Source organism: Myotis davidii, unplaced genomic scaffold, assembly GCF_000327345.1.
Source record: "Myotis davidii unplaced genomic scaffold, ASM32734v1 scaffold6, whole genome shotgun sequence".
Taxonomy (NCBI): domain Eukaryota; kingdom Metazoa; phylum Chordata; class Mammalia; order Chiroptera; family Vespertilionidae; genus Myotis; species Myotis davidii.
This window is the reverse complement of record NW_006383011.1, coordinates 15,606,518-15,632,412: the sequence shown is the minus strand read 5'-3', so window position 1 is coordinate 15,632,412 and position 25,895 is coordinate 15,606,518. Positions and strand designations below refer to the sequence as shown.

Sequence of the window (25,895 nt, the reverse complement as noted above, 5' to 3'; positions counted from 1 at the left end):
TGGCCAGTTTCCAGTAGGTACGCCTTCCACAGACCTTGCAGCCTCTGATCTGAAGTCTCAAATGAGCCATTGTTTTCAGATAATATTATTAGGACTGCATCTGAGCCTAAGAAATTTAGAAACTCTTCTACCAAAGGGGTTATAAAGTCTTATTGGTATACCAACAGTAAGGCTAGGTTTTGAAAATAAAAGTAGTCTTAAGTTGTTTTTACAAAAATGGAACCAAATGTCACAGTAAAGTAAGGATTTAAAAATAAAAACTTATTTTCTCACTGTTATTAAAATATTCAACAAATACAAAAAAAGTCACTTCAACATTTGCCATATTTAAGCAAATAAAAATACCGATGCCCTATTAAATTTGAATTTCAGGCAAACAACAACTAATTTTGAGTATAAGTATATTCCATGCAATATTTATGACTTAGTTCTGTCTTTTGCTCCTTAAACTACTGTGAGGAGTTCTTTGTCCCAAAGCACTTACTTATAGGACATCCTTTCCAAAAATAAGTATTTGTTGTGTATCTGAAATTTAAAGTTAACTGCATCCTGTATTTTATCTGACAACCGGAAGTCAGTATCCCACCCAATGGCTTTGGTACTTTTTTTCAAGAATACCTACAGTATTGAGGCAAGGTGGCAGGAGATTCTCACCACTTTCAAAGCAGTCTGTGTAGACTTCACTGGCTTTTAAAAGAGTCTTTCCTCCCTATAGTTGCCACCCAGTGATTCTAATGCCAACCGAGAAGATTTCTTATTTTTGACCTCACAAACTGTCTGTATGTTTAAAAATAACTGTATATGCCCAAGTCTCTTTTTCCCCAAGCTAGACATATCTGACTCTTCTGTGACAGGGTTTCAAGTCCTCTTATGGCTAGTTAACATAATCCATTTTGTTTATATACCCCCATTGCCACATACCCTCTCTATTACCTTTCCCACAGAGCTTTCCTGGATTTCCCTAGCCAGGTTGTTTCTTTCTCCATGGTATTTCTCCTAGTATGTTACTCTCAAATTGTTTTAGCTCAATTATTATACTTTTTTTTAGCTTATATTTTAATTGAATGGTTAACTTTTGTTGTTGTTTCTCTGAACCCTTTGAAAATCTGATGAAAGCTATCTTACCAGATTCTATAAATACAGAGAATATACCAAAGATTTGTGTACAATTTCATCTAATTCACATTATCTCCTATGTCCACTGGTAAAATCCAAGTTAAGGACTACTGTTAGAGAAATCAGAAAACTCCTTGAAATTTAGAACTTTACCTAACTCATCAGGGTTTTTTTCTCTGTATTTTGTATAATGGACTATACTTGATATAAATGGCTTATAGATGTTTAGTAAATATTTATGGAATGAACAGATTTATCAGATTTGTTTACCTAGTTTGTTTAAAGTGTACAGAGAAAGCCTATTATAAGCCTACTAGAGACCAGTACACAAGATTCGTGCACTTGCAGTGGGGGGTGGCGGGGGGGAGAGCGGAGGGCGGGGTCCTCAGCTGGGAGCCCAGCTTCTGGCTGAATGGTACTCCCCCTGTGGGAGCGCACTGACCACCAGGGGGCAGCTCCTGCATTGAGCATCTGCCCCCTGGTGGTCAGTGCACGTCACAGCAACCAGTCGGTCCACCGTTCGGTCAGTTTGCATATTGGCCTTTTATTATATAGGATTATACTATAGATTTTACTAAGAGTCTGTTATATATTGCCCATAGTTAATAGCTTAAGTCTCTGTTCACTGGCCCTGACCCCAGCATTAACAGGATCCTAATATGCCTGTTGAGACCATTGTGAACTTTGGACAATATAATGTATTTCTTAGATAGTAAATACTAATTCCCTTTCCTTTTACTATCTTGTTATAACAGGTGAAAAGAAACTTGGTACTGTTATCACTCCAGATACATGGAAAGATGGTGCAAGGAATACCACAGGTATTTTTCCTTTTAGAACACAGAAGTTGAATCCCATACTTTCTGTAAATAATGTTTTAGCTTTTAGATTATTTGTAAAATGAAATGTTATATGTACAAAGTATTTCATTTATTAAACATTAAATTGTATATGGATCCCCCAACAATTTAATATCTTATATAGCTCTCTCAGTTACATTTTGGGATTCCTAATTTGGTTGGCAGGAGACAGTAAAATTATTAAATGACTTTCAAGCAATAAGTATATCATAGTAATTGATTTGATTCAGCTTAATTACAGTTGGTATCTAATCCCCATCTTCTTATCTGATTTTTTGTATTCTTAAACAAATCATTTAAATGTTTTCACCTTCTTACTCATTTTTTTGGTATAAGATAATTTATTACAAGACTAGCCAATATCACCTTCCTAATTAAAGTTCTGCTTTGAGTCTGAGAAATAAAATGATTGTGTTTTATCTAAATGTTTATTGTTTTCCTAATAAATAATTGTTTTCTATTAAGTAATGTCTTAAGAACCTGGCTAGTAAATGAGGATTTTTGAAAACTTTGATATAAACTAGTCTACTGGTAGGGGGTCAGAAAGGGAACTTTTTAATTGTTTAATGCAGTGGTTCTCAACCTTCCTTATGCTGCGACCCTTTAATACGCCGGGTACTCGGATGTGGGCGTATCTGCATGTGGGCGGACCTGCCTGGAGATGGATAGAGGAGCGGTGTCTCGGTTCCTAAGACCATTGAATATATGTGTTTTCTGATGGTCTTAGGTGACCCCTGTGAAAGGTTCGTTCAACCCCCAAAGGGATTGTGACCCACAGGTTGAGAACCACTGGTTTAATGGTATATGTATGTATTATTTGTGACGTATAGAAATAACTCACTGAAATACATGTATGTTTTGACATAGAAAGTGGTGGAAGAAAACTGAATGAAAATAAAGCTTTGACCTCAAAAAAAGCAAGGTAGGCATAAGAGCATCTATAGACAATCCTATATAATAAAGATGTAATATGCAAATAGTCGTTATACCTTGATGCGTAACCACCCACCGTGTAACGACCAGATCACGGATCAGCAGGAGGGTGGGGCAGCGAGCTACAAGCCGGCTGCGGCTGCGAGGGCTACAGGAGGGGGCAGGGCAGCAAGCTGTGAGGAGGGGAGTGGGGAGGAGGGAGCTACAGAAGGGCAGCAGCGAGCTACTGGCGCACGGATTCATGCACAGGGCCACTAGTAATATATAAAATTGCCACTTTTTAACGTCTAGCTTACTGAAGTGAATTTGGTGCGCATCATTCTATTGTGATAAAGCAGGTAGTTCCTAGCATGCAAAACCAAGCTTTCTGTTATAACATGCTGGTTTCTCCCTGTTCTTCCTCACTGTATCAATGTCTGAAGATGTTAGTGCTATGGTAATTTTTTAATTTCATCTGAAAACATGACTTTCATGTTTTCTAGTTTTTAATTATCATGCAAATCACAGGTAACAGAGAAATGTGAAAAGACCACAAATCTGGAGTCAGACCACAATTTGAATCTAGACTCTGTCACTGTCTAGCTCTGTGACCTTACACAAGTTAAGCCAGTTGCTTAACTTTTCAGAACTTTACTTTTCACCAGAGAATGGAGATAAAAATGTCCCCCACCTTAAAAACAATTCTTGACACCATGCTTTATTATATCCAGTCTTAAAAATCCCATGAACTCTCCCAGCTGCCACCCCATTTCCTGCTTCCCTTTACAGCAGTTTTCACAAATCTTATCTAGATACTTTCTCAGTGCCCTTAAGTTACAGTCTCCTTCAGCCATTCTAATCAGGCTTTTATCCCAACCACATCCCAGAAACTGCTCTTGTCAAGATCACACGTGACCTTTAAACCGATGGCTACTTCTTTATTTTTACCTTACTTAATCTTTTAACAAGTCTTTATTTTGGAACCCTTTTTTCTTTTGGCCCTGGAACACCATACTCTTTTTTCCTCCCAACTCACTGGCTGTTTCTTATCAGTCAAGTGCCCTTGGACTCAATCTTAGACTTTTTTTTTTAATATATATAAATTTATAATTTCTCCTCATTGACTTTAGCCTAATAGCTTTAAGTTCAAACTATCTATTAAGAACTCCCAAATGTATATCTCTAGTTCTGACTTCTCTGAGCTCCAAACATACTTCCACCTGTCTACTTGATTTATCCAATTGGATGTCTAACAAGTAACCTCTTTTTCTTTCCGTTTTCTAATCATAGTTTTCTCATCATTGCACTTTGTCCAATCCAGTTGTGCAAACCTAAAAGCTAGAATTCCTCACTGGTTCCCTCCTTTTCCTCACTTCCCATACCCATCAGCTAGCAACATATAACCTGAGTCCACCTGCTTTTGTGCATCTCACTGTTATTCCATGTCCCAAACCACCATTATTTCTTTTTTTTTATTATTTCTTAAATCTCTCTCTCTCTCTCTCTCTCTCTCTCTCTCTCTTTTCAGTTGATCAGCAGCCTAGCCAGGTTCTCTAGCCAGGACCTCCAGCCAAGTTCTGTCCCACCATTATTTCTTACTTGGATACCTTAATTCTCTATCTCTCTGCTTCCTCTCTATTTCCCTGTAAAGTCTTAGAGTAACCAGAACAGTCCTTTAAAAGGCATGTAACTTCTTTGCTGAAAACCTTCATTGGTTTTCTTTTACGGTGATTAAAATCCAAGCCCCCTACCATGTTCTTACAAGATCCTCTCTGATCTGGCTCCTCCCACCTCTCTGACTTCCTGTTGTAGCAATCTCTACATCAGATAAGCCAAGCCCACTCCCACTGGAAGAGGTTTGTGCTTATTGCTCCCTTCTAGAGCTCACCCCTCAGAACTGGGGAGGGAACATGCAACCAAGGTGTGTGCCCTTGACCAGGAATCAAACCTGTGACCCTTCAGTGTACAGGCCGACACTATAACCACTGAGCCACACAGGTCAGGGCTCCATAATATTAATATTTATATATATATATATATATACACATCAGACAAATAGGTCAACAAATAGATTGGCTATAAACTGGTTTGGGATTAAGTAAGCATACAGCTTGCATGGAAGGGGTAGAAGTGTGCAGGCATTTTATAGAGTAGCCAGAGCTGGTAGAGTTTGACAGAGGGAATTGAGAGCATGGATTAATCCCATTTGTTGTTCAAATGAGGTTATTTAAGAGTGTTTCTATGGGATTATACATTCTTCTTTCTTTAAAAAAATCTCTAGATTCGATCCATATGGGAAGAATAAGTTCTCCACTTGCAGAATTTGCAAAAGTTCTGTGCACCAACCGGGTTCTAATTACTGCCAGGGCTGTGCGTACAAAAAGGGTAAGTTTAATACTTTCTATTCATATCAAACTTATTTTATTTGGTATTGATTTGGATAATATAGAAAAAGGAGTTGCCTTTATAAATTCTATTGTAGTTAAATCCTTCTTATTTCTAAGGCAAAATAGAATTTGTTCATCATTAAAAATATATATTGCCTTTTTCTGTTTTCTGATGCTATAAATTATGGTTTTAGCTTCAGAATTGACTTAAATTAACCAAACCATTGTTTTAGATATTTGTTGATATTATTAGTTGGTATTGTGATTTGATGTTCACGTGTTTTCTTTTGTTTAGGCATCTGTGCAATGTGTGGGAAAAAGGTGTTGGATACCAAAAACTACAAGCAAACGTCTGTCTAGATATATTGATGAAGATTCTGTCTTTCTGTATGATTTTGCTTTCTGCTTTAAATTTTCAAGGCATATCATAAATGCTCAAGTTACAAAATAACATGTTTTAAGACTATTAAGTTTAAACCAAGGAAGTTGATTCATTCTTTTGCTCTCTAGAAGTTCTGAATAGCAACAATGGAACTAATCTGCCTTACAAGCATCTTATTGAACTAGAATAAGAGGCAAATTTAACAACAACAAAATATTGTCCCAGTTCTGTAGCACTTTTTATTTAACAATATTCATATAATTCTTATTATCCTCTTACTCTACCTTATACTTACATATATTGTGAAAGTGAAAAGGGGATTATTGATATTTTCTCAGAACTTGGCATTCAGATTTGTAATTTCCCCCTCATTCCCTTGTTGGTTGCCTAGTTCTTAGAATCAGCAGTCCCTTAATTAATTGCAGCTTCACAGGGTATTTAATTATCTGAGACCACAATTGCTGAATGGTTCCTTGGAAATTAGCCAAGACCCAAATCAAACGCAAGTTCTATTTATGATTTTAAAAAGTTTGTTCTTGAAGTCATAGTGCTAGTACCTTTTATATGAGAATAAGAACATAAGGGGTACTCCATATATATCCAAATGAATACACTGGATTTCAGAAAATACATGTTACACACATAACCTGGAATTTACACTATTATGAAAGCCAGAAGAACAGTGTTCATTATGATGATATATAATAGAAATGAATCACTATTCTTTGGGAAAGTTTTTGAAGCAAAAATGAAACTTCTTTAACCCTCCCCCCCAAAAAAAAATAAAACAAAGCAAATATTTTGATTCCCAATATATATATCTTCAAAGAAAGATTTTTTTTAATGCTACTTTCAGAGGTTTAGGACTTCGGCTTTGGAAATCTGCAGCCTGCTAGGGGAGACCAAAAAAGTATTCCCTATTGCAAAGTATAGTATGTGTAAATACTTATAACTATAAAATGTGTAGAATAGATAACATGATATACATAGTATAGATATTGCATTTTTATTTTTAAATTATTATGCAAAATAAAGTTTTAACTGTTTAAGTTTTAAAATAGTGTTTCTGGGATATGTTGTTATTAATATCTAGAAAAATCACAAGGATAATGTAAAATATAATAAATAGCAATAGCTGTGAAGGCAGGAAGTATCTTGTCATGCTTTAATCAATTTGGGACTTTTAGTTAAAATCAACAAAAGGAACCCAGTTAGAGAGTGGCCCAGATACATTAAAAGTTGGGTTGGCCACCCTAACCGGTTTGGCTCAGTGGATAGAGCATCAGCCCTGAAGATTGAAGGATCAAGGGTTCGATTCCAATCAAGGGCACTATCTCAGTTGTAGGCTTAATTGCGCCTTGGTCCCAGTCCTGGCTTAGTTGGGGCTTGAGTGGGAAGCAACCTATCAATGTGTCTTTCTTACATCTCTTTCCGTCTCTCCCCCCTTCCACTCTCTTTAAAAATCAATGGAAAAAATATATCCTCAGGTGAGGATTAACAAACAAACACCAAAGTTGGGTCAGCCAACTTTGGGAAAAGTACATTTCTCAGGTACTAACCGAGATCTGGACTTCCACAACTCACATTAAATATCAATAGAACATGTAGCCATCAAAGTGATATAACAATTCTACATGCTATATATGCAGAACTTTGGGTATATACATAGAAAACATCTGGAAGCTATTAATACTGTGCCTCCCACCCCCACCCCCGTGGAATGGAACTGAAGGTTGAGAAAAGAGAGACTTAACTCTTTATAGCCTCATGCCAACCACCTAATATTTTTAGCTCCAAGTTTCCTTAGCTGGGGAGTACTGATAATTTTAGTATCCTAGAAATATATATCTACATATACATATGTGTTTTTGTTTTAAGGATTTTAAATAGAGGAAATGTATACATTGTTCTGCACTTTGACTTTTTAAAATGTTTCTCGTATTTGCTTTATCATTTTCTCTCTATCTTTTGTTATATATTTTTCCCTAGGCCCATTTGAGAGTATATTGCAGACATCATACACTTTACCCTTCAATACTATATCTGTACTTCATAAGAACAAGCATACTAAGTACAGTTATGAAATTCAGGAACTTAGCATTGATAACAGTACCCTTGTCTACAGTCCCTCTTCCAGTTTCATTTGTTGTTCAATTGTTTGTTGTTTATTATAGCTTCTAGTTCAGGATCATATGTTACTTTATCATGACTCTTTAGCCTCTTTTTGTCTTTCGTAGTATTAATGTATTTGAAGAATATAGGACAGTTAAAGCATAGAACATCCTTCACTTTGGCCTTTCCCAATGTTTCTTTATGTTTAAATTCAAGTTATGCAGTGTGGGTTGAAATACTATGAGTGATGTCACATCCAGTCTCACAGAACTGCCTTATTGGTAATGTTCACTCTGATCGCTTAGGACAGATGTGGCCAGTCACTGTGTAATTATTGTTTTTCCTTTGCAATTAGTGGTTAATTTGTGAGGAGAAATTTTTGAGACCATGTTGATATTCTATTTCTCATCAAACCTGCCCCAGCTAGATTAGTACCCTTTGATGATTCTATTCTGAAAAACATTTTTACTGTGATGTTTACAAAATTGTAATTTTCTAACTACATCATTTTTTTGTGTATTAATTAGTTGTCATTCTATAAGGAAGAGTTTTCCCTTTATCGGTGTAGAATAAATGCTTTTTCCCCCTGGCTATTTGCATGTTAGCTACAGATGGATGCCTCTTTACCTCAAATACTTGTGTATTTCCTAAGAACAAGGATATTTTCTAACACAACCATAGCACAGTTATAAAAACCAGAAAATTAACATTAATGCAATAATATTTTCCATATTTCACTAGTTGTTCCACTAATGGGCTTTTTTTTTTTTTTAACAAAGCTGGGCCAGGATCCAATCCAAGATAATACATTACATTTAGAAGCCATGTCTCTAGCCTCCTAGAACAGTTCTTCAGTCTGTCTTCCAAAAATGTCAAGCTCATTAAAAAATAGGCCAGTTATTTTAGAATGTCCCTTAATCTTAGTTTTTTTTTATGTTTCTTAAATGATTAGGTTGCATTTTGGACAGGAATGTCCTAGAAATGATGTGTCCTTTTCAGTGCATCATCGTGGTGTCAATTGTCCCATTTCAAGGTGTAGTTTCATTCGTTTTAGGCGATGTTGGCTAGATTTCTCCACTATAAAGTTTTATTTTTTTCTATTGAATTAAGCATTTTGTGGGGAGATACTTTGAGACTGTAAATATTCTATTTCTCAGCAAACTTTTACACCCTTATTTAGCATCCAGTAATGTTTCTTGGCTGAGTTAATTGTTACTCCAATTGTTGCCAAATGGTGGTTTTTCCAATAATATCATTCCTTGTACACTTACTAGTTGGCATTCTATTGTAAGGAAAAGTTTTTTTCTTTTTATCACTTATATTAGCATGAACTCATGAATTCCTATTTTATTCTGTCTGTTACTCTCATTTGTTTTGATGTCAAATTGTCCCAGCTTTGGCCAGTGGAAGACCTTTCAAGCTGGCTTTTGGTCTTTTGGGCATGTTCTTACCATTTTTTGAGAAATTCCCTATTTTCCAGCATAAATGTTCCAAGTTTATCTTACTGTTTTATTTTTTCTTTTCCCACTCAGCCCTAGAAGCAGCCATTTCTCCAAAATTCCCTTTTCTTCTGGAGAATGGTGTTTAAAACCTAAGATCTGGGCCTGCTGGAATGTCATTGACTCTAGAAAGAGCAAGAAAACATATGTATTAAAAATTATGAGTTTTATTGCTATCTCCAATTCCAATCCACCCCCACAGGGTTCTTCCTTTCCTTTCCCCCTTCCACATTTGTATCTTCCACAGTAAGAACCGTAGCTCCCAACATCATCAATATAATTACTCATTTTTCATATTGGTCTTGTATTTTGTAATCAAATATAATTTTAAGTTTAAAAAAAATCTAGGTAAGCCCATATGCGAATGTCATTCATCAGTATGCTATTACAGAAAAAAAATGTGGAAACTTCTGTACATATGCTGCCTCCCAGATAAATTTGGCAAATGAACAAATGGCACTAAATACTTTTTTCAATTCATCTAACTTTTATTGGACCTCTACTGTGTTCTTATCCCTAGTCAGATTGTGTTATTGGCTCTAAAAGTTTTGCTTATAAGCAAGAAATTGATAAGCAACCCATCAAATTAATGTAAAATTGTAAAAGAAAGATGTGACAATAAGAACACGGAAAATACAATGAAAGAACAGTGACTAAAGGAAAAGGCTGGTTCAAAAGCAACAATTCTAGAAAAAAAAAATCTAGGAACAAGACTAAGGTAGTACTAGGAAAATGGGAATGAAAGGAGAATTAGGAAGACCTGATGAAAAGACGATTTGACAGGATTTATTGACAATTTGGGGGGAATGAGAAGAAGATGAGTCCAAGTAGGTCTCACTTAGATGTGGTAATAGTATATTTTTCCACCAGATGGCAATGGTGTTCTGGGTTTTCCATCTTGCTAAAAGATTTACAGTTCAGCAACTTAAAGATCAAATATGCCCTCACTGGTTTGGCTCAGTCGGCTGCAGACTGAAGGGTCCAGGGTTCGATTCAGGTCAAGGACACGTGCCTGGGTTGCAGACTCAATCCCCAGTGGGGAGCATGCAGGAGGCAGCCGATCAATGATTCTCTCTCATCATTGATGTTTCTACCTCTCCCTTCCTCTCTGAAATCAATAAAAATACATTTTTAAAAAAGATTAAATAGAAGGGGGGAATAGGGGACATCTGTAATAGTGGCAACAATAAAAAAAGAAAAGCTCAAATAGATGGACTTAAGTTTCCAACAACAATGAACAAGCTAGCCAACAGAGAAACTTAACCATACAACAATAATAACCCTGGAAAATATTTATTTACATACATACATATGCATGTAAGTATACACAATTTATGTATGTATGTAATTTTTAAATCTATATATATAAAAGCCTAAGTGACCATTACAACCGGACAACCAGATGACCAGCTGGTAACTATGATGTGCACTGACCACCAGGGGGCAGTGTGCAGGAGCTGCCCCCTGGTGGTCAGTGCGCTTCCACAGCCAACCTCCCATGGCTGGCCAGCCCCAATGGGTCCTGATTGGGGCTGGGTGAGACCGTTCCAATTGGCACCTATTGCAGGCCAGCCCAAGGGACCCACCGGTGCACAAATTCGTGCACTGGGCCTCCAGTATGTATATAATTAAACTGGCAGGAAAGTAATGATGATCCTCAGAAGCCAGAAACAGGGAAAGTGCAATTTCAAAGGGTAAACTAACACCAAAGTCAGTGCTTGCCTTCAGGAATATCTGCCAATCCCCCAAGGTCTGAAGCCATATTTTAAAGGGCACCACACACATGGAAGACAAAACCATGGGTTGGGGCAAGGTGGAAAGGTTAGGTTATTAACAGATCATCTACGGTTGCTTTTGTGTATAATGGCAGAGTTGCAAAACCTGAAATATTTACTACCTGGACCTTTCAGGAAAGGTTTGCTAACCCATGTTCTAAATAGTTCTAGAAATGGTCAGCATTTTTGGAAAAATCTTGGATTGATACGGAAGGTTAGTGGCTGCACAGTAGTAGTACAATGTTTTCCCAGGCTATTTTTATTGTTTCTTAATTCCTTAATCACTTAATGGACTCAATTTAGGACAAGGAGTCACGCAGACATCTCTAAAGATTATCTTTCTGGCACAGGCTAAAGCATATATTATTCTACATTGATAACTAAACTATTAAGTAATTTGATCTAGATTATTGTTTACAGTGTAACCCAAATGCCTTTAGTTTGTTCTGGATATTTACCCAAGGATTATACCTTCTTGCTACGTTCACTCAGGAGTAATATAATGTAATTAATATCTTCTGGGATATGGAATGTTTGGATCTTTCTCCAAATACACCTCTGATTTGTTTCCATGACATGGAGTTGGTCTTTCGGCGATATGGTTGAGGTACCTCAAACAGGACATTAATTTTCACTCTTCACAGCAGGAGAAATATAATCCTACTTCAAATAAAATAAATGTTGATCATTTGCAACAAACTTGTATTTTCCAAGGAGCTCACACCATACTCAGGTGAGCGTACTCGGCTAAGGCAGCCCATTTGGAGCCTTAGCCAAGAGTTTAATAATAAAAATGCATTGCTTGCAAAAGCTCTAATTGAGCACTCTGGTGTGTCCTGTGTAGTTTTGCCAACAAACTCTTCTTTGCCTGAAATATGGAATCTTTTAAGTTATATGTCACTCTCTCTCCAAGAAGCCAGTGGGGGAGACGTTGTGGCTTTTGCATTGTGTGTTCCTCCCCTAGACTCCCGATTCAAATAGCACAAGTTTAGAAACATGGAAGTAGAAACTTCTTGCCTGGACAGGCAGCATTTAGCTTTTTGAGAAAAGTGTGTGCTCCTAATTACCAAATTTGAAATGTATAGGCATCATTGCTACTAGAAATTTGAGGTTGGTTTAGAGCCAGATCAGCTGCTCCCTGCTCCCTCTCCCTCTTAAGAGGTATCCAGCCTGTCTGGCTGCTCAGAGCCATCATGTCCCGTAGTCCTGGTCTTGCTTATCTCAGTGCCATCTGTTCCTTCTTGCCCTACCCAGGCAGCCTTTTCTGACACCTCAAGGCTTAGTGAGGTGTTCTGCCTCTGTCCCAGGGAAACCTGCATTTTCCCCACCATGGAGATCATTCCTTCACCTGTCTTTGCATGGGCTCCTCCCTCCTCCAACTGAACTATAAGATCCTTAAGTCCAGAGATCATGGCTTCTTGTTGTTGTTAATCCTCATCTGAGGAAATTTTTCCATTGATTTTTAGAGAGAGAAGGGAGGGGGAGAGACAGAAAGAGAAACATCAATGTGAGAGAGAGACACATTGATTGGTTGCCTCCCTCACGGGCCCTGATTGGGGCCGGGGAACCAGCCTGCAACCGAAGTGCATGCCCATGACTAGGAAGTGAACCCACTACCTTTCAGTCTGCGAGGTTGGTGTTCTATCCACTGAGCCAAACTGGCTAGGGCCCATGCCTTCATGCCATTTTTTTGTTCAACAGACTCTAAAAGTTCATCAAGACCAGTTCCCCAGTATATAGCCCCACATGGAAATTCAATTATTTTGAATGAAAGAATAAGTGAATGAATGAAGGAACCTTAGATCTTGGGGGGGAGTAGGGGCAGGAACTTCGGATGTAGAGGCAACTGCCTTTAGGACAGCCCCAAGGACAGGGAAGTTGCAGAGGACCTGCATGAGAGGAGAGCCTCAAGGTGGTGCCTGGCAGTGTATAGCTGCCTCCTCTTCTCATCCTACCTTCCCTCTCCTCACACCCCAGTCTGACTTACCAAAGAGCCTCTGTATAACACGGTAGGAGCCTTCATCGCTCACCCAATCCTTAGAAAATATACCTCTATTTCAGTGTTGTGTATGAAAGTCACGTAGCTCCAGAGGCTACACAGCAGGAAATGTTGAGAGCATGTAGGAAAACTGTACCAGTCCTGGGGGTCTTATTTTAATGATTCTATAAAAGTTCAATTTTTGCTCAGTGTCTCATTTCATTTGGGACTGACTTCCTCTTTTGCAGTCATGAAATCTATATTAATTTGTTTATGTGGCAGAATAATATCAACCCGATTCCTTTCCCATGTTTACCCCTCCTCCTTCCTTCACCTCATTCAGGCACTAGCCGATTTTCTGCTTCTTATCTCAGAGGAAGGATATGATAGCAAGAGACAGAGGAATAGAGTGTCTTCCTGGCTTTTTGTTTTAGAAGCTGCCCTTAGGAGAAAGAAGAAGGAAGAGAGGGGAGAGAGGGAGGAGGAAGGGAAAAAATCAACAGCATAGACAAAAGGTTTGGAAGAAAAGATAATTAGAGTAGAAAGAGTCCCCTACTCCTGGGGAATTAAGTAAATTCCTGGGAAAATACCAAGGGCAGAGACGTCGATAGGTCCTGTGGCTCACCCTGGGAAGGTGGCACAATCCAAGATGTTTTGGTGGGGCCTAGGAATAGAGAAGACGTGTTTCCGCAGCCAGGAGAGCCCCAGGAAGATTACAAGACCTCAGAGAAGAAATGGGTGCACGGTAGGTCACCACTGAGATGGCCTTAAAAGGCTTGCAAAGCTTTCCCTGCCCCAGTGAGACACAGAAGCATGTCTCCTTGTGCCCAAGAGGACACTGGAGAAATGAAGGGTGCTCCATTTGCTGAAGGAGTCGGACAAACAGGGTGAAGGACGGGTCAATAAATACCAGTGTGGAAGGGTGCCCTTGAGGACCCGTTCCTCACTCCCCTCCTCCCCTCCCCCTACTGCATATCTTGGCACCTCATTAGCCCCTCCCAGAAACTAGACACAATCTTAGGGAAAGGGGAGGCTGAAATCAAGTTCACTGAGATCAAGTTTCTGACAATGCAATGAAATGGAAGCTTGAAATAAAATTCAGGTTGTGTTTATGTACATTTGTGGACTAAGGGATATATCCACTCCTTGCTTGTAGTTTATATCCTAGGATGACATTTCCCATAGAGGAGCAGTGCTCAGAACTAGCCACTCATGTCTTCCTAACTAGTTTTAAGTTTCTAGAAACCAAATGGTGATATACTATCCAATATATGCCATGAAAGTGGGGCCAATAACTGGGGAAAAACTTCTCTCCTGATGGAAGGTGTCCGTATCCCTGAGATGAGGATGAAGTCAAATGATGACAAGTGTGAACACTGCCTTTGGACATCAAACAAATGTTTTTCTTAAACTCAAGCATCATGGTAACTCTACTTTTAGTATCAGCTAATTAAGAAAACATAACAAAAAGTTAAGACATTCACTAACATTGTAAGTTAATTTCTTTTATTCATCACAACATGCATGCATATTTGAGAAGTAAGCCATATGAATGAGCACATTTTTCATCCAGTCTACAGTCAGAACATGCACATGGGTTGCAGATCCCTTGAGGTACACAGCTCTCAGGGGTCTGAGGCTCATCAGTTAGGACCTGCTGGGCCAATTAATTTGAAGTTGGTTTTAGTTGGAAAATCCAGTATGTAGGATGGCAATGTCTTGCATAAATATTTCTGTCAGTATTCCAGCCTGTGGGCTCTGGAAGAAATAATAGTTTGCTGCAAAACCGACCACTCCTTTTTGTTTGCAAAATTTCTATACCAGTTGAATCACAGCTTGCTTTTCACTTCTCAAAACACCTTGCAACATCACAAAATATTTGCTGAAGTTTGTGAAGGGCGGCTGCAGAAGAAGTAAACTGAAAGGAGGCCTGCGTTTACTCCCACCGTCAGCACCTTCTGTTCTTGCAGACCGACAGGCAACTCAAGAGCCCTGACTTCTTCTCCAGATTAGGACAACTCCTGGCACTGGGGCTGGGAGTAAGAATGGAAGCAAAGGGAACAGGGAGTTTTGCAGGTGCCAGTACGTAATATTGTCACTTTGCGGAATTGAATTTATAAATGACTTCATGAAGGTGAATTGCTATGGAAACCAGCCTTCTCAACTTTTATGTAAGTAAGACTAGTTGGGCCATTTCTATTTGGGAGTATATAATCTGGGTTTAATGACTAACTAACTGCCCATGCTCTACTAACTCCTAGTTAACTGGGCTCATATAATGCTAGGCCAGGAAGGAACCGTAGCAATTATCTACTTCCAACTCCCAGGCTGATAGATGGGGAGCTGAGACTCGCAGAAGTGAAGACACGCAGCTACTGTGTGTCTGACCTGAGCCCATGCTTCCTCACTTAGTTTCCTAGTGTTCTTTTCTTTATACAGTGCTGCCTTTCTGAATGGCCTCAACTTCAGTAAGTGGGTGAGAGAAATGAGACCACAACTAGACATAGGGCCACCCTCACTTCTTATTGAGATATTAAATCAAGTCTTATTTATAGGTTGCTGCCTAAGTATGTAACTTTCTCCATCAGCGTTATCATGGATTCCACATTCCAACTTTTATTTACCTAGAATATGGATGAAAGGACAGTGTGGGGAGGTAGGGAGTGATCTGAGGAGACTCAATCATGTTTCCAACATAAACCATATGTTGATGAACAGTTTCAAAGAATTAGAATGTACCAAACTCATTTGAACATAAGGTAAACTTACTTTAGTGATTCAAAAACGAACCTCTAGGATTTTTCAAGACCTTGTTTCTTGAAGAATGATGCCCACTGCATAAATACATGCAGAGTTGGCAAAGACCTTTCCTTCCAGAGCACCGCCTTGAACTGTTAAGAATCTCCATAGGTTCTCACAGAGAGGAATGTCAGAGGCATAGTGTATTTCGTACTATCTTCTTAAAACCAAATCAAAATCAAAGTTTTAACTAAACAGTGAAATTAAAAAGTGTTTTAGAGTATTATTTTATGTTAAGGTGACATATGACTTAGTCTCCAAAAATCTTTAAGTCTTTAGTGTGTGAGAATCACCAGGGGAGGGGGTCTTGTTTAAGTGCAGATTCTGGTTCAGGATCTCTGAGATGAGACCCAAGATTCTGCATTTCTACCAAGCTCTCAGGTGGTGATGATGCCACTGATCCTTGGGCCACACCTTTAGTAGAAAGGACTAGTTTACCTGCCATCTCCCTAAATGTGTTTTCTATGAAGGTCAACTCTGATTTTCATATCTGTGACCATCCCACTCAGCATCATGTTGGCCTCTGAAGTCCTAGTACTCTTATATGTATGTATATAATCTACAGGAATTTAGGTACTGCTGTGTATTATGTCCCATATGTGTATGTCTTATATCTGCAACCAGATTGTAAGCTCATCTAGGTCTGCTCAGCCCTATGTGTGAATCAAGAACTACTGACTCATAAATTGAAGATTTTTTCCTCCTCACTTAAAATGCTACAGCCCAGCTTATTAATGAGCTCAAGACGTAAATGTCTGGTCTAAGAGCCAATAAGTCTATTCTGCCTCTCATCACCTTCCCATTCCCCCCCCCCTACCCCACCCCCGTTGACTTTTTAGAAACCTATGGCTCTGCAGAGAGTTCTAATTGGGTATGTGATAATCGAGGGGAACACTATATAAAGTGTATGGTTGTCTAACCACTAAGCGGTATACCTGAAACCAATATAAAATAAAATTGAGCCCTAGTTGGTTTGCTCAGTAGATAGAGCATCGGCCTGTGGTCTGAAGGGTCCTGGGGTCTATTCTGGTCAAGGGCACATACCTGGGTTGCAGGCTCAATCCCCAGTAGGGGACATGCAGGAGGCAGCCAATCAATGATTCTCTCTCATTGTTATTTCTATCTCTTTCTCCCTCTTTCCTTCCTCTCTTAAATCAATAAAAATATATTTAAAATAAAAGAATCCTATATAGGCTAATATGAAAATTGACCAAACGGTGGAACAACTGGTTGCTATGATGTGCACTGGCCACCAGGGGGCAGACGCTCAATGCAGGAGCTGCCTCCTGGTGGTCAGTGCACTCCTCCTGTGGGAGAGCCAGAAGCCCCTCCTGCCTCCATGGCAGCACTAAGGATGTCTGACTGATGGCTGTCAGTCAGATATTCCCCAAGGGCTCCTGGACTGCAAGAGGGCACAGGCCAGGCTGAGGATCCCCCCCGACCCCTCCACCCCCGGCCGCCGAGTGCACGAATTTCATGCACCAGGCTTCTAGTAAATAAATAGAATTGAAAGAAAACAATAACAATCAGTTGGGGGTGGGGGGAGCTGTCACAGCCAGAAGCATGCTTATTGATTGCATTAGGCCACTAAAGTGGAAACACTGGGCTATACTGGAAAGGACACAGGCTTGGAGGTCAACAGACCCTGGTTCAGAGTCTTTTACACTGTCTACAAGTTGTGTATTCTTTAGAAAACTTACTAGAAATTTATTTCTTCATCAGAAAAATGGGATACTTGCTCCTGTGGTTGTTGTAAGAACTATCCTATACAATAAAAACCTAATATGCTAAGAGTCTGACCATTTGTTCAACCATTCAACCAGTCGCTATGATGCGCACTGACTACCAGGGGGCAGATGCTCCAACTGGTAGGTTAGCTTGCTGCTGGGGTCTAGCTGATCAGGACTGGGTCTAGCCAGATATGCCCTGGGGCCCTCCCGTGATCGCCCCCAGCCCCAATTGTGTTCCGGTGGGGTCCTCGGCCTGGCCTGCAGGGATCGGACCGAAACTGGCAGTGTGACATCCCCCGAGGGGTCCTGAATTGCGAGAGGGCACAGGCCAGGCCAAGGGACCCCACCAGTACATGAATCTGTGCACCGGGCCTCTAGTAGAAAATGTATAAAATGCATTGTAAATTGCCTACCAAGGTGCTCAATAAGAGATAGATGTTATAATATCAGCAGAATCGCTTCACACTGGAAATTGAGTCCCTTTGAGAAGCGGCTGGATAGTTTACAGGGCATTTAGCTCCATCTAGTGGCTTGCCACTGCCTAAGCGTCCTTACACAACTATGTCTTCCCCTAGTACATACCTTTGATGCTCATTTCATTGCTTTATTGATTTCACTCAACAAGCATTTATTGAATGCCTCCTGTGTGCCAGGCACTCATTTGGCTGCTGATGCTACGACAGTGAACAAGATAGACATGATCCCTGCCTTTAGAGAGTTTATGGGCAGGCGGGAAAGACAGAAATTAAATAATTTCCCAAATTTTGAGTTCAAGCTCTAAAAAGCAGTATAAAGGAGTTCAGGATCCTGTGAATTTGTAAGAAGACTTCCCTAGGGAAGTGACATTGAAGGTAAGAAGAGAAGAAGTCGACTAAGAGGCCACACCAGGTATGCCTCAGCCACCCAGCAGCATCTCTCTGGAAACCTCAACTCAATTTAGTATCAGGATCCTGCCAGCCCATCGGGCACTCCAATCTTAAACCATAGCCTATTTCATCAGCCATTTAGTAACCATTACACCCCACCCTATGCAAGTCCCTGTGTATACATTGTCACTGACCTCTGATTATCCTTTTACAGACGGTATTCAGAGAGGTTGAGGAACTTACACAAAATGACATGACAGAGACAGGATTCGCAGGTGGGTCTTTCTGCCCTCAAAGTCCATGTCCTTTCTTCTACTCATGCTGTCTCCCCAGTGCCAACCTCAGATCTCTTTATTCTGCTGCTTGCATTTGGCTGAACGGAAACCATTAGGAGAGTGAAAATGTGAAGGGAAAAATAATAGCTTTGTGGGTCATCTGTGAAGGGCAGAGAAGAAACTGCTGACTTGGCTGGTTATGTGCCATCAGTGTGTCAGAAAAGTGAACCCTAGAGATCTCCTCCATCAGGAAAGAGTCTCCCTAATAATGCTCATTATGTGCTTATGATTTAAAAAGGGATGCAGTTGTGGCTAAATTAAAATGATTTGAGCGATCATTTAGAGAAGCGAGGTTTTTCTATGGAGATCTCTAGGGAGCTGCAAGGATCACCAAGCACCATGAACAAAACTCTACTGGGTCAGAAAGTGGCCGCAGGGCTGTGCAATGGGGAGGCGACCACTGCCCTGGTTTGGTCAGGGCTGAGCGATTTCCCATGGCACAGGACTTTCAGCTTTACTGTCCCAGAGCTCCTGCCAGCAGAACTGGTTGGCTTCAGGCTTAAGGGTGGGCTTGGGTAGAAGACAATAGGACAACAGAGTCAGGCTGGTCTGCACCTTAGTTTCCTCATCTGTAAAATGGGATAACAGTGCCTACCTCCTAAGACTCCATATGAACCATATGAGATAATATGTGTGAAGTGCTCAGAGCAGAGCTTGGCCTAGAAGAATACATAAAGTGTCACCATGTAGCTCTCAGGAAGAGAAACTTGTGTGTTGTCCTGGACCGATCACCATCTATAGCTGTTTCCCTGTCTTTTAAAGTGGAAATCAAAGGCTCTGCCAAAGCTTTCAGAAGAAACAGAACAGGATGCAATCTGGAAGGAAATGGCGAGCAGTCAGGAATAGGTGCTCTGGAATCAGACCACTTGGGTTATATCCAGCACTGCCATTTAGATGTTCATTTATTATTTAGCAAACACACACAGGACAGGCCCTGTTCTGAGCATCTGACACGTATCAGCTCATTTGGTTCTCATAACAATCTTACCAGGTGGGTGTTTTTATTATTCATCCCATTTACAGACGAGGAGACTGAGGCACAGAGAGGTTATAGCTTGCTCAATCCACACAAGGAGCCAGAAGTTTGTTGACATCTCTGCTCCCTGGGTCCCCTAGAAAAGTGGGGATATAAATGATGATACCTACCTCATAGGGTTGCTATGTGGATTTGATAAAATAATCTATAGACAGCCCTAAGCAAAGGGTCTAGAACATACTAAGTGATGAATACTTAAACATAAAGTACCTTACTTATTTAGAATGACAATACATATATTATTTGCTATATTTATAAAAAAATATAACTGGCAGTTTAAGGAAATGGCCAAATGAGTAAAGCAGTAAAAGTCTGGGGGAGGGGAGTTCATAAGACACCCTGAACTTAGGGACAGGAGGACAGGCCTAAAGATCCTATTTGCATGAGAGGCCTTACAGGTTTTGGGGGGAGAAATGGTAAAGAGGATTTTAAGGATTGACCATTGGTCCCCAAACTCTAGGCTTTACTTTGCTGAACTAAGAGAGACAATAAACAAGCCCCCACCTCCAGGAAGAAGTCCCCGGAAGCTCCAGATTGGAAAGTTAAGGTAGCTGGGCCTGGAGCTGAGACGGCTGCGGTCTATTCTTGCCTCCTGCGGTAGAAAGCCTGGGCAGGGGCAGGCTCCACTCCTCTTCCAGATTCCTACCATGACCACCTCTGGCTTGCCAACTCAAAACCACTGTTATCTCTATGGCTTCATCCGTTTAGATGCTCATTTTTGACTCAGCCCTCTTCCTTCTCCCGCTCTATTTTTGATCGTGCCCTTTGATTCCAGACAAGGCACATTACTCTATGTGCCCTAAGTGGAGGGGCCCTGAGGGCAAAGAGGATTGGCCAGGGATGGGTGAGGTGAGAGGAATCTCTCCAGGAAGAGATGTGGTAATGATGCTCACAAATAGCTCTAGAGTCCTGGCCAACCCCTAGGAACTCACCCCAAGTTCTTTACCAGAGAGGGCGTTAAGCTACATTTTGGAAACCTAGTAAGAGTTGTAAATAGCAGCAGAAAGAGAACAAGAGCCCTTCTCCAGGGTGAGTTACAAGAACAGTAAATAGTGAGTGAACACTGGCTGTCCAGCCAAGCCACAATCCCTTCCCTCCTCTCTCATTGCTTAAAAAGTGGCCAGAGCTGTGCTCTGCGCTCAGGTAATTATTCCAGGCTGCACTGCTTTGCCTCCAAATGGACTCTTCATCTCTCCTAAGCCCTTTCGGATAGAGAGCTGGATTGAAAGGTACTTGGTTTTCATTTCTATTTCTTCCCTGGATGCTGCCCTCCTCAAATCATTGACATCTAGTATTGGCAAGTTCCATGTCTCCGCTTTGGGTGGATGCTCCACCCTGCGGGGGTGAAATGGTGAAGAGGACTTTGAGGATTGACCATTGGTCTCAAAACTCTAGGCTTTACTTTTTTGAACTAAGAGAGACAATAAACAAGCCCTCGCCTTGTCTATGTGGAGGATTTGGATGAGGGCTGCAGCAGCCTTGGTGCCTGGCATTTCAACCCTGGTTTCCTGGGTTTGGGTTGTGGGTGGGATGCTGCAGAGTGGAGCCACCATGTGGCAGAAGGGAACACAACGGGGAGATTCCCCTGCAATGGAAAGGGGGGGGTTTCTTGGGAGGAAATGAGCACCTGGGAACCCTGATGGTCAAAGGCCATTGAATTGTTTCCCACAGACTGATGTTTTCTGGGGGAACTCAGCTAAAGTCATCATGTGTCTCTAGGGTTCTGCTAAGAAAGTTTCCAAGAAGAGACTGGAACTGGGCTTCAGCTGGGCTAAAGAGTGATTCACCCGCAGGGTGCATTCAGGTCTGCGTGTCTGCCCTGAGTGACTCTTCAGTCCAATCTTACTAACACTTTTCCACGAACGTTGTTTTGTCCTACAGATCCTATAGGACATAGCATGACAATGAAATCTTGGTGCTTCCTATTGTTGTTACAAAGAGACCACACTAATATTTTTATGGCACTTTGTTTTTGTTTTAATATATGCTATATGTGAAAATAACTATTACACAAATCAAGTAGTCTGCTTTCCATTGCTAAGCACCCCTGACAAAAGAGCTTAAGAAGCATAATAGGTAAAACAGTTTTTAGAATCACTAATTTGGTAGCTGGGATATGAAGCTGGCCAGCCCCTCTCTGCCCATGCCACCAAAGACAGACCCGGTGGGCATGTCCTTCCTTAGGTCATGGTATTGCAGAGGAGGGAGGTTCTCTCCTGGCCTTCATCCCCAGGCAGCCCCTCCCTTATGACACCCCCATTCCTTCCCTGGGGACTGATATTGAGTGCCCTGCTTGCTGCCCTCCTGGGACCTGTGGGCTGCTCAGTCGTCACTGGCCTCCTTGCTTAATCCAACTCCCACGATGGCATTCGGAGTCCTCACCAGGGAAGGGAGCATCGTTAGTCATCTCTGCGGCCACGGTCATCTTCCCTCCCCTCACTGAGGTCTCTCCTCCTTCAGCACATTTCTTTTTTTAACTGTGAAGAGAGTCTCTCTGACCTTCCATCTGGAGGCCTTTCCTGCTCAGTAAATCCACACCCACCCCACCCCTCAGCCCTGTTCCCAGTGTCCTTCCCACAATGCCTGTCACAATGCCATTGACTTATCTGGGCAGCCTAGGACATTTCTACTTACATTTCATTACAGCATGGATTTGAGGTGAGCCTGTCAATGAAATAAGTGTGAACTTGCTTTATTTTTGTTTATTGTGAGTTTAAAGGGCAGGGAGGAGAAAACCATAGTGAGGGAAGAAGGGAACCAGCATTTACTGAGCCCTTGGAGTGCCCGCCCAAGATAGATGCCTCACACATTAACTTAGCCTCCCAGTGGTCCTGGGAGGTGTCATTTATCCCAATCTACAGAGGAAGAAATGGAGGGTGAATAACTTGCATGAGGTACCAGGATTGGTAGACAGAGAATCCAGTTGCTAATTTGCTCTCATTTCATGTAAAAATTAATGAACAGTTCCTGGATGATTCAATCCTTAAAAAAAGAAAGGACTCATGAGGTGTGCTGTCAAATGAGCTGTGTGACCTGGGATGAGTCAATTAAGTTCTTAGGGCTACAGTTTGAACATCTATAAAATCAGGGAGCTGCCATCTAAGAGCCCCTGACCCAGTCATTAATTACCCCTGTTCTCAAAGAAGGACTTCCTCCTACCCAGCCCAAATCTCTCACGAACCTAGACCACACTAACAGCAAATAAATCATCAGTACTTCTGGGGTATGAATCAGGAGCACATTAGATAGTCCATCCTTCCCAGGGAGGCAGCAGTTGTACAGCCATGCGCTCACTCTCCTAAACCAGGCCCTGTGAGAGGGCAGAAAAGGGAAAAACCCAGTGAGCGCTAAAGGGGTTTCTACATCACCTAGATCTGTCCATCACTCCTCCTCCACCCCTTCTGCCCTAGCACTGGAGCCAGTGTGCCTCGACCTGCCATCCTTCCCTCTGCAGCCTGGTGCTCCCCGCTGGCGGGCTGCCAGTGCCTGGGGAGGGCCAGTGCTGCTGTGCTTTATCCCTGGGCAGGCCAAGACAAACAGATTGGACTTGCATGGCCTCCCCTGCACCCTGGGAGAGCACTGCCCGTGACAGGGAAATAAGATAATATTTATGAGAAGCAATAAAATCTACAGCAGCATGTGCACCTTGAAATTCTAGGAGCCGTGAATTGGAAGGCCACTTCCTGACTCCCTGTGCAATTTGTACTCACCTAGCCTAGGTGGGGGAAAGGATCACACACATATCCATGCACATCCATACACACATATATACACACACCAGTCTGTGTGTGTGTGTGCACGTATATACATGTATACTGACTATCTCTTTGGGATTTGCTAAGCATCTCATATGAAGCATCAGCATTCCTAGGAAACTGCATTTATGAACTCTTAATTCTGCTAGAGTTTGCCAGCATTCCAGAGTCAAGGCAAGACTTTTAAATAGCTGTGGACTAGATTCTGACCTCAGAGCACAGATTGGACAAAGATGCCAGGGAAGCTGAGTTTAGGAGGTTCATTAAAGAAGCTAACTTATTTGCTTAATCTCAAACAACTAGTTAGTGGTAAAACCTAGATTCTAATCCTCTTTCTGTCTCCAGATCCAATGATTGCTTCTTTTCATTTTACCTCTCCTACCCAGTTACTACATGTTAACTTTCTAAAAATATTATATAAAATGAATTATATATGCAAATAAATATAAATAACATGTATGTATTGTTAAGAATAAGCACTTGTGAACCCCCCCACCCAACTTAATAGAATATTATCAAATTATTGAAGCCCCCATATGCCCTTCCCTTCCTGCCCAGAGATAACCACAGTCGTAAAATGTGTACCAATAATTCCTTTGTCCCTTGGAATTTTACCACATTTCCTATGTATTTTCTATGTAATGTCTACTTGCCCCTCCAGATCCATTTTCATTTTCTCCATACTGCCCCGTGCCCCACCAGGGGCTCCCTTGACCCCTCACTTCCTGATGGGTTTGGCAAAAGTGAAGCACGAACAGGAGATCTGAGGATGAGGAGAATGAGGTGGGGTGTTTCCTCCTGTGCTCCCTCCCTGCTGGGTCACCCTCTGTAAATTGGTTGCAATCCTCTACCAAAGGCAGGCAGCCCTTCCACATAGCTATTCCCATCTTCCCCTAGCCTTGCTCCTCAGGCCTGGGGATGCTAACGCTTCCTGACTGTGTGGTTAGCAGCCCTAGGGTACTGTACCATTCTTTGCTGGTTTCCCAAACCTAGTGTTTCTCAATCATATTTTTCATTATCACCTCCCATTAAGTAGCCTTTTCAGGTTTTTCCATACTCATCTTCCCCACCATTAAATTTTAATAGCACACACATACTGTACTGCATATCTGTTTATGTACTGGACATCGCTTCTGTACTTTGTACATGAAAAGAATATTTTTTGCCCCCACGAGCTAATTTTCTGCCCTCATTCAGAAGACATGCCCTAACTAAACTCATTTTTGTAGAATCTCTTTAATAAGTGATTATAACCACCCGGGTTGTTATGCCATCTCTCTCTTGCCAGAGTACTGATTAATACATATCTATGTCCCTGACAATTTATTTTTAGTTTTTCCGGGTTTTGACATTTACATAAAAGAAACAGCAGTGTATTTTTCTTTGTCTTGCTTTTCTCACTCATTATTATTTTGTGAGATTCATCCATATTAATGTGCATAGCAACTATTCATTGTCACTGCTGTATAGTATGGCATTGAATCAACAAATCAAAATTTGCATGTTCATTCAGTGTTGATGGACATTTGGGTTGGTTACTTGAACATGTGGCACGAAACTTTCTTGTACATGTTTCCAGGTGTGGATATGGATAAGGATATGGATATGGATATGGATATGAATATGGAAATAGAGAGTCCAGGGTATATATCAGGATGTAAATAGCTGGGTTGTAGAGTGTACCCCTTACCAAGAAATACAAAATTGTTTTCCTATAACTACACTAATTTATACTCACACTGAAAAGGTATGAGAGCTCTGGTTTCTTCACATTCTTTCCAGCATTTGTTATCATTAGACTTTAAAATTTTTGCTGATCTGGTGGATATGAAATAGATATCTCATTGGCCATTTGTGTTTCCTTTCTGTGAACACCTGTTTATGTATTTTGTCTACATTTCTTTTGGGGTGTTTCTCTTTGTTTTTGATTCTTTGGCATCCTTCATATGTTCTGGACACTAATTATTTACCAATGACATATGTCATATGTATTTTTTATTCTCTCTTTAAGGTGAATTCTGATGAATAAAAGTTTAAATTTTAATGTAGAAAAAAGTATTAATCATTTCCTTTATGGTATGTGCTTTTTGTGATGTATTTGAGATCCTCTTTCCCATCCTGAGTTGATAGTTATTCTTTTAAAATATTTTTAAAGATTTTTTTTATATTGTGCCTTTCACATTTAAATTTTTATTCCATCAGAAACTATTTTTTGTACCTAATAGGGATCCATTTTTTCTCCCATATTAACTGAAACCGATTTTCTAGTACCACTTATATGATGGACCCTCATCTCCCTTGTCTACCTTTAGAGCTCTCTCTGTCATCCAATATAATAACAGGGTAATAAGCA

At 40.7% G+C, this 25,895-nt stretch overlaps 3 protein-coding genes across 3 annotated transcripts in view; 2 read left to right on the top strand and 1 right to left on the bottom strand.

The window, feature by feature from the left end:
- Positions 1 to 6,715, top strand: part of CRIPT (CXXC repeat containing interactor of PDZ3 domain) — an 8,449-nt gene extending 1,734 nt beyond the window's left edge. Inside the window, exons 2-5 of the mRNA XM_006778635.2 lie at positions 1,872 to 1,937; positions 2,844 to 2,898; positions 5,170 to 5,273; positions 5,571 to 6,715. Of these exons, the coding sequence (XP_006778698.1) occupies positions 1,872 to 1,937; positions 2,844 to 2,898; positions 5,170 to 5,273; positions 5,571 to 5,635 (290 nt within the window). The 3' untranslated portion in view covers positions 5,636 to 6,715. The remainder of the gene's footprint in view (positions 1 to 1,871; positions 1,938 to 2,843; positions 2,899 to 5,169; positions 5,274 to 5,570) is intronic.
- The window catches only part of PIGF (phosphatidylinositol glycan anchor biosynthesis class F), a 79,407-nt gene that overhangs the window by 27,902 nt on the left and 25,610 nt on the right, over positions 1 to 25,895 (bottom strand). The gene's annotated exons all lie outside the window — the stretch shown is intronic.
- The window catches only part of SOCS5 (suppressor of cytokine signaling 5), a 77,372-nt gene continuing 72,441 nt past the window's right edge, over positions 20,965 to 25,895 (top strand). Inside the window, exon 1 of the mRNA XM_015557874.1 lies at positions 20,965 to 21,016. The gene's annotated coding sequence lies outside the window, so the exon portion shown is untranslated. The remainder of the gene's footprint in view (positions 21,017 to 25,895) is intronic.